This window comes from Cyclopterus lumpus, chromosome 19 (genome assembly GCF_009769545.1).
Source record: "Cyclopterus lumpus isolate fCycLum1 chromosome 19, fCycLum1.pri, whole genome shotgun sequence".
Taxonomy (NCBI): domain Eukaryota; kingdom Metazoa; phylum Chordata; class Actinopteri; order Perciformes; family Cyclopteridae; genus Cyclopterus; species Cyclopterus lumpus.
In genome coordinates, this window is record NC_046984.1 from 2,586,613 (window position 1) to 2,600,882 (window position 14,270).

The 14,270-nt window shown below is 40.0% G+C and overlaps 1 protein-coding gene across 1 annotated transcript; it reads left to right on the forward strand.

Annotated features, from left to right (window-relative positions):
- The first annotated feature begins 1,983 nt into the window (after positions 1-1,983).
- Positions 1,984-7,044, forward strand: LOC117749065 (muscarinic acetylcholine receptor M3-like). The gene is made up of 6 exons (XM_034559270.1): positions 1,984-2,010; positions 2,842-3,137; positions 5,481-5,863; positions 6,041-6,163; positions 6,469-6,625; positions 7,014-7,044. Exons 2-6 carry the CDS (start codon positions 2,908-2,910, stop codon positions 7,042-7,044), a joined length of 924 nt encoding a protein of 307 aa, XP_034415161.1. The 5' UTR covers positions 1,984-2,010; positions 2,842-2,907.
- Positions 7,045-14,270: the final 7,226 nt, after the last annotated feature.

Genomic DNA, 14,270 nt, shown 5'->3' on the forward strand with positions numbered 1-14,270 from the left:
CACATTGTAAGGGTATTTTGACAGTTAATCTGGTAAAATTAAAACCCCTCTGGGGTGTTTGCTGGTTAAGTGAGGCTACTTTGGGCTGGTCTTAAAGCTGTCGACCAAACCCTGCTGACACAAATGGACTTGGTTCATCTCTGGTGTGATAGCAAGGCCGACCAACCACATGGTAGTGTGACAATAGATCGATTATTTCAGCAAATATTTTAAAGATAAACTACAATTAAACCCATCTGCTGATCACAGTGCCCTCTTTTGTTTATTTGACAATTGTTCATTTTACATTTTTAATTCACAGGGAGGCAATAACCTTCAATGAAGGCTATTTAGGCTACTGTTATTTTTCATTTTACTTTCTTATTAAATTGTTTTGTTTGTAATGTTCAACATGTTTGTTAAAACATGTTAATCAGCTATTTTGTAACAACTAAGAATTATGTAAATTTAGTAAGTTGTATAGTCACCACTGATTTGTTGTAGAATGAATGAGAAGAGAGAAAATAAACCTGGTTAGAGTTACGCACAAATCCAAATTGTAGCTACATAGCTACAGTATCTGTGCAATCCTGTGTTGTGCACTATCAATAAAGCTGAACCTGATTCGTCCTTGTACGTGAAATTTAAAAAATCTATATTTAAAATGATCATGAAATAAAAAATCCTTTAAAGATTGTCATTTAATAAATATTCAATAAAATATAAGTGTAAGTTCATGAACCGAATTTGATATATTCTATATTAAATCAGACACTGATGGCACAACGCTGTGTAATAAAAACATTTTTCAACCAACAATTATTTGCACTGGTTAGGGGGTACTTGGCTGAAAAGAAATGTCCACATGGGGTACATCACTGACAAAGGTTGAGAACCACTGCTCTAGAGGACCAACTGGGTCAAGAACGTCACTTTTAGCCAAAATAATAACTATTGATCAAATGTTCATATCACCCGTATGGGCCCACTGGAAGATCATCATATTGTTTGATAAAATACTTCAAAAGAATATTCAAAAGTCTTTCTGGATTGCTCAGATTCAGATCAGACCATATATTATGCCCTTTGGCTCATCGTTTACCTTCAGGCTTTGGTGCCCTCATGGCTACACTGTTTTAACTCTTGGGACGTGATACTGTGTTGACCATGGCAATACACCCAGTGGTCATTCTGTTGGGTGGGGTTACAGAAGAGTTCTGGATTGGATATTGGAGAATGTCCAAGGCTTTACTGGGCAATCCTATTAGGACTCCATTACAGTAACCCAGGTGAGAGGTAAGACATGTATGGAGGAGGGTCTCTGTCGACAGTCACAGTCAACTAGTGATGGCAGGAGTCTGGAGATGTTCTGCAGGTGGAAGAAAGCAGATTTTGGTGATTGTTGAGCAGCTCAAATGAAAATATCATGTCATTCAATCAACTTCATCTTTTAAATTAATAAATACTTTTTTTTTGCCGAACATATTTTGCAAACATTTTAAATAATAGGTAAAATAACTATATCCTAAGTTATTTACCCTATCTCTTTAATTATTTTTCTTTTCTTCAAGATGTCCATTGGTCATCATGAACCTGACCTCCAGCTCTGATTCTATCCACTTGCTCACCAACAGTTCTCCTGGTATGATTTGTTTGTGCATGTGTCAAATATATGTGTACAAAATGGTCTTGAAAAGTTCTCTGATTTTAGCCAAGTTTTGCTGAAACAATGAGAAAGATTTTCAAATCTGCTGATAGAAGATTTGAAGACTTGGATGTAATTCTTTCTGATTCTTAGGGACAGTAATTGTAGACACTCCAAATCTCTGATAAACGTGTAAATTATGTTTCTTCTCAGGTGGCTCTTTCCAGGAGTTGGCCATATTATCTGACAGTGTTGGTGGGTGGAAGCAGCATAATGTCAGTCATATCTCGAAGCAAGGAGGAAATGTCAGTGATTTACCAGTTAACAGGACATTCATGCTGCCAGTGGAGGATTTTGACCCATTAGGAGGACATACTATCCTGCAGGTAACCATCAGCTATTCTACTTTTACCTCATTTTTTCTAATAACATCAGTTTTATTGAGTGCTTTTGTTACTCCACATTATTGCATAAACCATCAACAAACCATTGATGGTCTTTATTACATTTTATTTGAAAGTTTAAGACATGTAAATGTTAGTGAGTGATACCTCATATGGACAACTAAATGTGCAGATATGAGAGTGCACTCTGCAGGTAGAGGACACTCCAGGACCGAGTAGTTTTGTGGCCTCATTGTAAATTCCATGGCTTCAGTAGCGAGGAATTCTAACCTCCAGACAAACATTTAGCTGTGCTCTTCACATGGCGGCTTCATTCCTCCAGGGAATTTATGGCTCATTTGAACCGGTCGCTTATAGTTGGGGTTCCAAGATAAACTTTGCATCTATGGAAAGTTATGAGACTTGTCTAAATTAATGAATGACTTGAGTCTTCCTTAAGTAAGTGCTTCCATACCTCTGGTTACATTGTTACTGTAGATTTGCAATAGCCAGATGAAGAGATGCATTAATAGCATTCAGGATAGTATTATCTGCACACACATCTTGTCCTTGATATTGATGACATAAACAGTGAATAGATGATGACCCATAATAGAACCTTGAAGGAGACCTTGTAAGTATGTTATGCAGCAATCCACTACATTTCATTTTGATTTGGCTAAGGTTCTGATACTTCTGACAATCAATCCAGTTTTTTCTGCGCCATGTCATTTTCGTGAAACACTGATCAGTTATGAAGGATAATTCATACCGTCGATAGTGTTGATGTTGGTAAAGTTAACACTGTCACTTAACCCTCTTTGGTTCTTTCAGGTCATCATAATTGTCTTCCTCACTGGATCACTTTCTCTTATCACTGTTGTTGGCAACATCCTAGTGATGGTGTCGTTCAAGATCAATAAGGCCCTGAAGACAGTGAACAACTACTACCTGCTTAGCCTAGCTTGTGCTGACCTTACCATTGGCACACTGTCAATGAACCTGTATACCACCTACATCATCATGAACCAGTGGGCTCTGGGGCCAGTGGTCTGTGACTTATGGCTTGCAATAGACTATGTGGCCAGCAACGCCTCGGTCATGAACCTGCTTGTTATCAGCTTTGACAGGTAACAGAACATCATTTATTATATTTTTTTGTTCGGTAACTATAACGGAGCTCACAGCCACCATCATATATTGTTAGTATCTGATCGCTTTTTAAAATAGGGAAGGTTTCTTCCCTTTCTTCTCTGTGAAAGGTTATTTTTGGGGAGTTTTTCCTGATTCGATGTGAGATCCTGGGACAGGGATGTCGTATGTGTACAGATTGTAAAGCCCTCTGAGGCTAATTTGTAATTTGTGATATTGGGCTATACAAAATAAACTGAATTGAATTGAATGTGGATGCTGACATCTGCAAAAGGATTAGTTTATGAAGAGGTTCACTTACAAAGACCACGGCAATAACAAAATGGGTTTTGAATAGTTTATTACATATTGAAGATGAAGGGGAGCCACAATGATGGATTGCTAAAGGTATTGCTACGAGGAAGTTGATGAATGAAGGTATGGGGGTCAAGGGATTAAGTGATGAGAGGATGAAGGGATGAGGGGTGAGGGATGAAGGTTTGTGGGTAAATGGTTTGGGGGATAGAGGATGAAGGAATTAAGAAAGGAATTAGTGTTGTGTACTGTTGGATGGAGGAAATTGATGATGAACCGGTATCATCTGGAGGGAAGTGGGGGAGTAGAGACTCTGCATTTAGGGCTGTTCCTTTGTGAGCCCCTGCTATGATGACTGGGTACATTTTGGAGATGGTGGAGGAAGGATTGATGGAAGAGAGCTCGGGCTGCCATTGGGCTAAGGACCACCTATATTTTTCTCTGAGGAAAGAGGAACTCCAAATTCATTGAATGCGGAGTGTAAAGACAGTATGCAGGGGGGGAAGAAGGTGGCATAAGGTCAGATGCACAGCGAAGTAGTACGCACCTTTTCAGAGTACGCTGAAAAGGTGCGTACTACTTCGCTATTACTATTCAGGGTGGATGGGAAGGACTGTTAAGGCTCTGGTGATGTTTGTCCTGGACATCCAGGTTCCTTGGCCTGCGATGCGAATGAGGGATGTAGAATGACTGATATGTGTATACTGCATTGGGAAGTACAGCCATGGGGGTGATTTGATGTCCTACACCAATTGGACTGATTCTAATATGGGGGCTGGTATTGAGGAATTGGCAGCTTGAAACATGGCATCCTACGTCGTTAAAGTTATTGTAGACCATCCCCCCGGAAACAAGAGGAAATTAGGGTTTTAGGACCTCAAGAGTTTGCTCATCTTCTTCAAACAGATCACTATCAGAAGTGTTAATTAAGAAAGAGCTCCTGATTCATGGTGTACGTAACGTGCTTTTTTTCTTTTTTTGCTCATCTAAAAACTGAGTCGAAGGGGAAGTGAACGTAAAGTTGTGCTTTAAATACATTTGTCCTGAGGAAATGGGATGAGTTTGAGGCATGGTCTTTGTTGCCAAACCTAGCTGTGAAACTCCATTTATTTTAATTGCTTAGTAGAGTCTATTTTCTGATAAATGTACAGTGTTCAAATATTAAATGTTTCTGACTATCCAAATCATAAAGAGGATATATTTACATCCGATATCATGATGGTATAATGTCGAGGGCCATAAGAAACAGGGCATATTTAAACTTATCTTTTGACTTACTGGTTCTAAGAGAGACAACGTAGTAGACAGTAATGCACAGTACACTTACAGTTGCAACATGTTCTCAGTCCCAACTTGTCAAATACTGAAGCTTATTCAGTGGCCCTACGCTTCAAACTTTGACCCTCTAGGCACCACTTGCATCAACTTTGGACAGGGAATCAGTTTCTGCTCTTTACGTGCATAGAATGTCTTTTCAAAATCAATTTTAAACGTAGGTTTACTTGGTTTGGTTCAGGCAACAACACGACTTGCTTAGGCAACAAAACTACCTGATTAGGCTTAAGAATTATTTTTGGCTTGGATTAAAAGATTCATGCTCGTCACGTAAAAATGTTAGGTCACTTGCGTATTGTTATGTGGTTATGTATCAAATTTTTTGGTGGCAAATGAGTTTCCCCACTGGGGATTCATAAAGTTTTCTAATCTAATCTAAAAAATGGTTACGGTTTCTAGTCTATAAATCAACCATGACCTGGTGTCTCAAGTCCATGTTTGTTTTACCCTACCACTTTCTAAGCAGACTTTTTCTCTCTTTATACTCTGTCAGTTGCTCTGACCATCTAATACTGATGCAGACTGGTTTACAGGGGAGTTATTTGAAAGCCTGGTGTGTCTCATACAGACACTAAAGGGTGTCAGAAGCCAAAGAGCACTGAAAGTTGGGGTTTGACAAGTTGGGAGTGAGACCGGGTTGAAAGTTACTCTACATATGCACAGTTGCCTAATTTCTTTTTGTGTTGTCTTAGGTATTTCTCTGTTACCAGACCTTTGACATACCGGGCCAAGCGTACAACCAAGCGAGCTATGACCATGATTGGATTAGCTTGGTCAATCTCTTTCATTCTTTGGGCCCCAGCCATCCTTTTCTGGCAGTACATTGTGGGTGAGCGGACAGTCCAGCCCAATGAGTGCTACATCCAGTTCCTGTCCGAGCCCATCATTACATTCTCCACTGCTGTCGCTGCATTCTACTTGCCTGTAACTATTATGTCCTTCCTGTTTTGGAAGATCTATCAGGAGACAGAGAAGCGTGCTAAAGATATACAAGGTCTCAAGGCATCTGGGTCAGGCAACAGCCAAAGCCAGGCTCAGAATCAAGGGAGTGGTAGAGCAAAAGCAGGTGGAGAAGGTGCGACTAACAGCCAGAAAGATTCATCAGCCATAAGCTCTCAAAGCTGCAGCAGCTATGAACTAAATCAGCTAGCTTCAGAGAAGAACAACAAGGACAATGCCAGCATACCTGGAGGAACCGGAAGCAAGGCGAGGTGTGGCGCATTCTGCTTTCAGTTTTCATTACTGCTGCCAGGTCGGCGTGCATCCAAGAGGTCCGTCAACACCACGACAACAACAGTTGATGAAGCAGAGCAGAGCAGCTCGGACAGCTTGAACAACAATGAAGTTGGGGACCAGTCAGGTTCAGACGACGAAGGTAACGGTGCAGAACCATCAAGGCCTCCAACAGGTTGGACATAATGCTACTTAGTGGTCTTATTTGCATGACATATTTAAAAAAATAATATCAATATAAATAATGTCTAATCCATCTATCTATCTATCTGTCTACCTGTCTATCTATCTATCTATCTATCTATCTATCTATCTATCTATCTATCTATCTAGATGGTAAGAAATCTAAAAAGGTGAAAAACAACCAAGATAAACAATCATCCAACAAAAGTCGAAAAGGCTCACAATCAAACGCTGTCACCTCATCACCCGCTGACCAACCTCCAGCAGCCATCAGCATTAAAGATGCAGCTATGGCCAAACGCTTCGCCTCCAAGGCCAAGACCGAAATCAACAAGCGCAAGAATGAAAAAAAGGCAAATGAGAAGAAAGCAGCACGGACACTCAGTGCCATCCTCTTCGTCTTCATCACAACATGGTTACCGTACAATATCATGGTGTTGGTCAACACTTTCTGTCAGGACTGTATTCCACAAACTCTTTGGGCACTGGGCTACTGGTTGTGTTATGTTAACAGCACAATCAACCCCATTTGCTATGCCCTCTGCAACAAAACCTTCCGAACAACTTTCAGGGATATTTTGATGTGCCAGTGGAATCAAAAGAAAAAACAGCCTAATTTTCATCAGAGGAAGGCTGTGGCTTTCAAGAAAAAAGACCCAATGTAGAATACACTGGCAAAATGGTTGATAGCTCTGCGTTTAATGTTGTCTTTCCTGATCTATATTCAGATTTGGAATGCAGCATACAAGCCTTCTATTCCAGGGAAAAGATGCTAAAGAGAATTTTGATAACCAAAACTTATTCTACAGGAAGTTCCCCCAGGCTAGCAGTGAGGCCTAAGGCTGGTGGAACAACTATTCATGGTCCCAGAGCATTATTATGATGTTTGCTGTAAATATTCATTGTTCCCAGAGGAAGAATTACGGTGTTGTTGATGGGCCCATGAAACTGTCAGGCTATCAAAATTGAATGAAAAGATTCAGCACAGTTCTAAGCAGAGTCCTGCTGATTGTAACCAGGACAGTTTAGCTATGTACATTTTTGTTTCTACATTTAGTCAAAATAAATGATCATTTGCCATTTTATTTGGAAGATGTAGCTAATTTATTAGAAAATGTTCTGAAGATGTGGATATTTATCTTTTTGGTCATTTTTGGAGGCTATAATTTGTGCTTCTGTTGAATTGTATTGTTATTTTGAGAAGCACTTGTAATATGTACCCAACCCTCAATGGGATAAATGCGGTGCATTAGTTTTGGTTTTAGACTTCATTAGTTTTAACGAGCTCTAACAAATATACTGGCAAAAATACACACTTAATACGCACTTTTCAGTATGACCACCATGATTTAGGTTAGAAGTATTTTAAAAACTATCTTGCAGCAATCCATGACATCCACAGGATAACCTCTGAGGGCAAGGGCCTATATACCAGCAGACATCAGGGCCAAGACTCTGTGCCCTTATTGTTTACAATTTGATGAGCAAATTGAGATGCTAGACTGGAGTTGGAGTTCAAGTAGCCAGTTTATCAGCTAACTTCAAAGCAATCAAAAGCTAAATAATCGTCAGTGGGTTCCAAGATTGCATTTCAGCCTCTGCTTTCCATCTCTTGGACTGTTTACTTGTATTAAACCAAAACCTGCTGGAACATGACTGCTCTCTACTACTCTGGCGACTCTGGAAACCAGAATGTTCCATGTTCTCTTGCTTGCTGCATATGAATACACAATCTATTTATTGAGATTAGTCTAGCAGTACCCTGCTGAGGAGCTGTAGTTTATTTACTGAAATAGAAAACCAAAATTAGTATAGCGAAGTATCGAAAACACCAACAACGTTTTCGTCAAAAATTATCCCGATTTTATTATGTTACCTCATTTCCAGTCTCTTTTATGTTGTCCTAACGCAGCGCTATCAGAATGGCTATTATAGTGTTGTAATAAAGTCACAAGGGCCTTTTTTTATGAATACATTTTGTTATTTTCCTGTGTGAATGTATTACATACTCATAACACTGTTAGACGTATAATGTAGTCTACAAAAGGGACATGGCATCATGTATTGCACATCATGATGGTCAACTTTGAATTGACTATGACTATATAAACACAATGTATTCTGTCCAAGCTGTGTTTAGGGTGTGGGATTGGACTAAATAAGTCAAATCTGTTTTTGTTTCTTTAAAGCAGCCCTGATTCCACCCTGTTTCTTACAACATAACGTGCCCATACAACTCAAGTGCAGTCTCAATTTCTTTTGGGAAAACTACTTTCTTGAGGATTGCCGTCACAGTTTTAAAATATAATTTGTATTTAAACACATCAATACTGGTATCGGTGCATCCAGAGTATAAACATAATGGTCTGGCTGATAATGGAGAATGCTCTTTACATTATTTAAGTTACAGACAGATTACAATAATTCAATATTTACATTTGGTTTCACATGGACACAAAGTCTCCCAGCTATCAGTCCTGTGTTGAGCCAACCCAACCCAACCTATCCAACCCAACCTATCCAACCCACCCTATCCAACCCAACCCAACCTATCCAACCCAACCTATCCAACCCAACCTATCCAACCCAACCCACCCTATCCAACCCACCCTATCCAACCCAACCTATCCAACCCAACCCACCCTATCCAACCCACCCTATCCAACCCACCCTATCCAACCCAACCTATCCAACCCAACCCACCCTATCCAACCCACCCTATCCAACCCACCCTATCCAACCCAACCTATCCAACCCACCCTATCCAACCCAACCCAACCTATCCAACCCAACCTATCCAACCCAACCTATCCAACCCAACCCACCCTATCCAACCCAACCTATCCAACCCAACCCAACCTATCCAACCCAACCTATCCAACCCAACCCACCCTATCCAACCCACCCTATCCAACCCAACCTATCCAACCCAACCCACCCTATCCAACCCAACCTATCCAACCCAACCCAACCTATCCAACCCAACCTATCCAACCCAACCCACCCTATCCAACCCAACCTATCCAACCCAACCCACCCTATCCAACCCAACCTATCCAACCCAACCCAACCTATCCAACCCAACCTATCCAACCCAACCCACCCTATCCAACCCAACCTATCCAACCCAACCCACCCTATCCAACCCAACCTATCCAACCCAACCTATCCAACCCAACCCACCCTATCCAACCCAACCTATCCAACCCAACCTATCCAACCCAACCCAACTTCCTCCTCACTCAGATGTCTGTGAGCTATGATTAGAAGCGTATTTGATATACTGTACGTCCAAAACAAACGTAATACGAGACTAAATAGGTTTCCCTTGAAACATAATTGACAATGCAGTTTGGTTGAATGGGAACGTAATAGCAGTAGCCTATAATGCTTAGTTCAATCTTCTTAGATTCACAAATCTATAATAATAATAATAACTTTATTTATATAGCACCTTTAAAAACAGGGTTTACAAAGTGCTCTACATAGAAGCAAGGCAAAAAACATTTCAGAAATACAGGAGGCAAAGGAGAGCATGCCATATAGGCAATGAACACAATAATGGAATAGAACAATACAAATACACGGACAGTTTTAAGTTGTCTTGAGTAAAAGAAGGTCCTTTCGGTTCCATTGAATTTAAACTCACGACACACATGTGCCTTGTTTTCCCAGATGAAATCAAACACTACAGAACACTCCTTGAGTCACAAACTGTTGTGAGAGAATATATACATGGTTTTAAAAACAAAGAGTACATACTTTGCACTTGTGTGTTTTCTTCCTGTGTTAAAGGTTCCCTGTGGAGTGTTTTAGCCCTCAAGTAGTGCTTTGGAGCTTTTGTGAGTGGGTCCCTGTTCTGTTTACGTCCTGCACAAAGACTCAGCTCTACCAACGGCTTAACTATTCATAAGTCAAGATATTCTGAAATGTGCCAACGCAGTCAGGGAAGAAGAAGACTGCAAGCTAGTTAACACAGTAATAGCAGCAGTAGCTAGTAAGAAACAATTACTGAGTTAATTGGCTTTAAAAATGTTTTATGAAGAAGGGAGTGCATTGGGCTTGTTTGATAAATATACACACAATGTGTTTGGGCGAGAAACACAAAATGTAAACATAACTCTTGTTTGTTCACAAGAAAATCCCACATGGAACTTTTTATTAATGTGTGCAACTCAACTCTGTATCCAATTTTCATTTTGAATTGATGTTCATATGAGTTGAAGAGCAATAAAATAAAAACGTATAACCGTTGACATATTTACCCCTGATTGATGAAACTATTTAGAAAGATACCGAGATTCTGACATGCAACTCTGGATCAGCGTGTCACTGTAATAATAGTGCAATATCGCCATCAAGTGGCTTCAAGATTAAACTGACTCTGACTGAGACATTCATGAAAGATATTTGCTATTTCTACCATAATGCACCAACATAATTCCAGAAATGTTCCCATCATTAGAGCAATTTCTATTTCAAACAATTTATATATATATATATATATATATATATATATATATTTGTTTGTTTGTTTGCTCTTTGTCTTTCTATTTAGTTTAGTTTTGTATGTCTATGCCTTATGGAAAGCGTTTTTGTGTGTTTTGAAAAGCGCTATATAAATTCATATATATATATATATAAATTCATATATATATATATATATATATATATATATATATATATATATAAATTAGATTACAATAACTCAAACATCTTTATTACTCTTTTCTCCACAGCAACACTTGACACAACTGCAGTTAAATGTTATAGTTTAGAGGCAAAGAGCAATAAATACTTCACAGTGATATACAATACTATGATTCTACAACCATATTGATCTCGTCAGGCCATCAATGATGTCTACTAATATCAGTGATGAATCCTGTTTGTGCAACTTGGTGGAGATTTCTTTGGTTAAGGATCTGCCGGCAGTGAAATGAGTGGATTCGGTGTTGTTGGCTAAAGTTGCTCCAAAATGAGTCCAGATTAAAAATGCATGAGTGTATGTATGTGTTGAGGTCTGAAGAACCGGTTGATCGGGTCCACTCCCACACGTGATGGATTCCACAGGCCAACTGGATTTCCAGGGGTGCTATCTTCCTCCGGATCCACTTTTTTCTTGCTGATAAACTAGGTTCTGGAAAAATCGTATTCATTAGAATGTGTTCATATGCAGTGCTATATTTGGGATAATGTATCAGAGAGTCTATTTGCACAGGGGTGAGAAGCTATGTTCATGTGCACATTTAAAGCAATAGTTAGCTTTGCTAGAAAGCCCTTTCTTGCAGAAAGATGTACTAGTAGTAGTACTAGTTATAGTTATAGCAGTAAACACAGTAAAGGAGTTTCAGGAGTTGGTGGTGGATGATTAGGTCAAATGTAGGACTTTTATCCAAGAGAAAAGAGACAAAACTCCTTGGTTCTGTTTCGGGAAAATATACATGCCTAAAATATAAATTGTGAGTAACATTTGTATTGTTGGCTTGTGACACCCGTGTGCTTGTCTCTGCCATGTTTTACACACCCGGGTTGAGGGAGCCACATCCCCAGCTACTCCGCCCTGGGCGCAAATAGCATTGTTGCTTCTGAAACCTGGCGCCAATAGCATCTGCCTTAACGTAAAACTTTGGTCAATTTGTTCAACTGTTCATAACTAAACTTGACATACTGCCAATAAAACCGAGTGTACAGTAATGTCAGTGAGTGTGGATGTCAAAAAGTGACAAACGGGAACAAGTAAGAGCATATTCAGAGCTACAGAACATAAGCTTTTTCTGTGTGAACTGAACACTGATTTTGTGACGTTAATCTTGCCAAATATTACCAGCACAGAAGCAAATTAAGCAATGAAGACAAACAACTCTCACAACTCTGTTCTCTTGTGTCTCAGCTAAAAGGATCTGTCTTGAGGAGGTAATTAAAAAGCACAAGAAAAGGTAAATGGACGGCGCCCCATGGAGTGAGGGTACCTTCGAATATAGTACTGTACGCACTATAACATCAACCAGAGCTGACATGGATAATAAAATGCTAAGAATAAATGAATTAAAAAAATAAAAGTTGAACATATGAAGCTCTAGCGTAAGTTCAGTGAGAAGACCATATACTCCTGCATGCCTAAGCCCATAATTTATTTCTCATACATCTGCCAATCACTTCTCACGCTTTCTCACTCATTATTTACTTGCTGTCAATCATGACATCAGCTGTTCAGATCAGCTGGTCTCCTCTATCCAATAAGCAAAATGAAACAATGACATTGTTAGCATGTCATCATCTTGCTGCTGTCTCATTTAAATATGACTGTCTCTCTACCTTCAGTTCATTCATGTTGCTATTACGCCCCCCTCCACCTCCCCATCTCCGCCCAGTCTTCGTTAGCTCTATCTGCTTCATCAACTCATCATTCTTTCAGCCTCAGCACCACCACCAGGCCTGGAGTCCACAGGGGATTCATCTTGTTGCTGATCGGGGCAGTCGGCCCTCAATTACAAATCTCCCTGTAGAGTCCAATGCCAATGACTTCATCATCATCTGTTAAGAATAAACAATGATCTTTTCTTTATCTGACTGGTCTTTCCTGATTGAACTACATTTCCATGAAAACTCATATGTTCAGGAAGACCATGTGATGTGATTGACAGCTCTAGATACTGAAGGGACCCTTGTGGTAAGATTTTGTTTTTTGCAACTAAATTGATCCTAAGAATTGATCTTCTGTTTTTCAATAAAAAATAGAATGAAAAATTGATGAACAATGAAACTATTGTTTAATTACAATTTTTATTTATTTAATCACAGACCGTATATAAAAAGTGGAAGAGCAAGGAAGTACTAGCTAGCAAGCTTGATTAGCAAGGTCCATCTGTTCTTCACCTTAATTGTTATTATTATTAATTAGGATGCTAATTTAGGCAAACAAAAATTTGTACTCGGGGGGGAAAAAAGCCACCGACCCCCCTTACGTAGAGTGTCTTTTTTAGTAGTACAACCGAACGCTCATTTTACCATGGAGGAAACCCGTCTAAGGTAGCCCCGCCCTAAAGCATACATGCTTTACGGTTTATTTGACTCTTTGTATCATCATTTACTAAATGAACATCATGTTGTATTGAAGTAGACTTGAAAAGAGAGATTGAGACCATAAACTCATGTTTACAATGTTTACAGAGGGAATAAATCAAGAGAGAAGTAGAGTCATTTATATAGACTTCTATACAACCAGAGGAGTCGCCCCCTGGTGGACAGGAGAGAGAATGCAAGTTTAAGCCACGTGTGCTTTGACTCCACCTTTTCAGTTGCCGAGACTGAATTAAACATATGTCTCAACTTCATTTGAGCTAATAATAAGAATAATTAGTTGTGTGTTAACTGTTGATCTAAAAAATGGCCGTTTTTGACACGAGAACCAGTATCATGCGTTGAGGTACAGCTGCATAAGAGGTCCCTCTACTGGAATCTAGCCCACACTGAGCACTATGGGTGATGGAGGCAGGAGTCAGGGAATCATGGGAAATGTAGTGAGCAGCCATGTGATTAACTGCAGTGACAGACCATAAGAACCACTCTCCCCCGACAGCACAGGCACAGTGGTCAGCATCTTTATTCTTCTCAGGTCTTTTCATTCTTCTTTTCCAGCTGTCCTAGCTTTGTGCTAGCTAAGTTGCTCTTCATCTCTCTCAGTCTGCCTCCCTGTCAGAGCTCCACTGAGCATGCCGTGCCTGCGTCACTCCTTTCAGCAGATGGAGAGGAGGAGGAGGGGTAAGACAGAGAGAGAGAGCGAGAGAGAAAGAGAGGGGAGGAGGGAAGGGGAACTGCATGTCTGCATCAGCGTCAACATCACTACCACGCCAGCCTTGGTCACCAGAAAATGAGGAAGATCGTCGCACAACAGCTTTAAAAAGAAAAAAAGGAAAAAACACCAGACGTGCATCCACAGATTAGGCCGAGACTGTTCCACGTTCACCAGGCACAGGCATCTAAAACCTCCCCCAGACAGGAAGAGATCTCCCAGGCATGACCTGAGAGGAGAAGCAGGAAGCCGCCAGACGCTCTCCATCAAC

What these genes read in the sequence shown, in the direction of transcription:
- LOC117749065 (XM_034559270.1), top strand. Translation starts at nt 2,908, where the DNA reads ATGGTGTCGTTCAAGATCAATAAGGCCCTGAAGACAGTGAACAACTAC. An exon ending in CTTGTTATCAGCTTTGACAG is followed by an intron (nt 3,138 to 5,480) that starts GTAACAGAACAT and finishes GTGTTGTCTTAG; the next exon opens with GTATTTCTCTGTTACCAGAC. An exon ending in GTCAGGTTCAGACGACGAAG is followed by an intron (nt 6,164 to 6,468) that starts GTAACGGTGCAG and finishes ACCAACCTCCAG; the next exon opens with CAGCCATCAGCATTAAAGAT.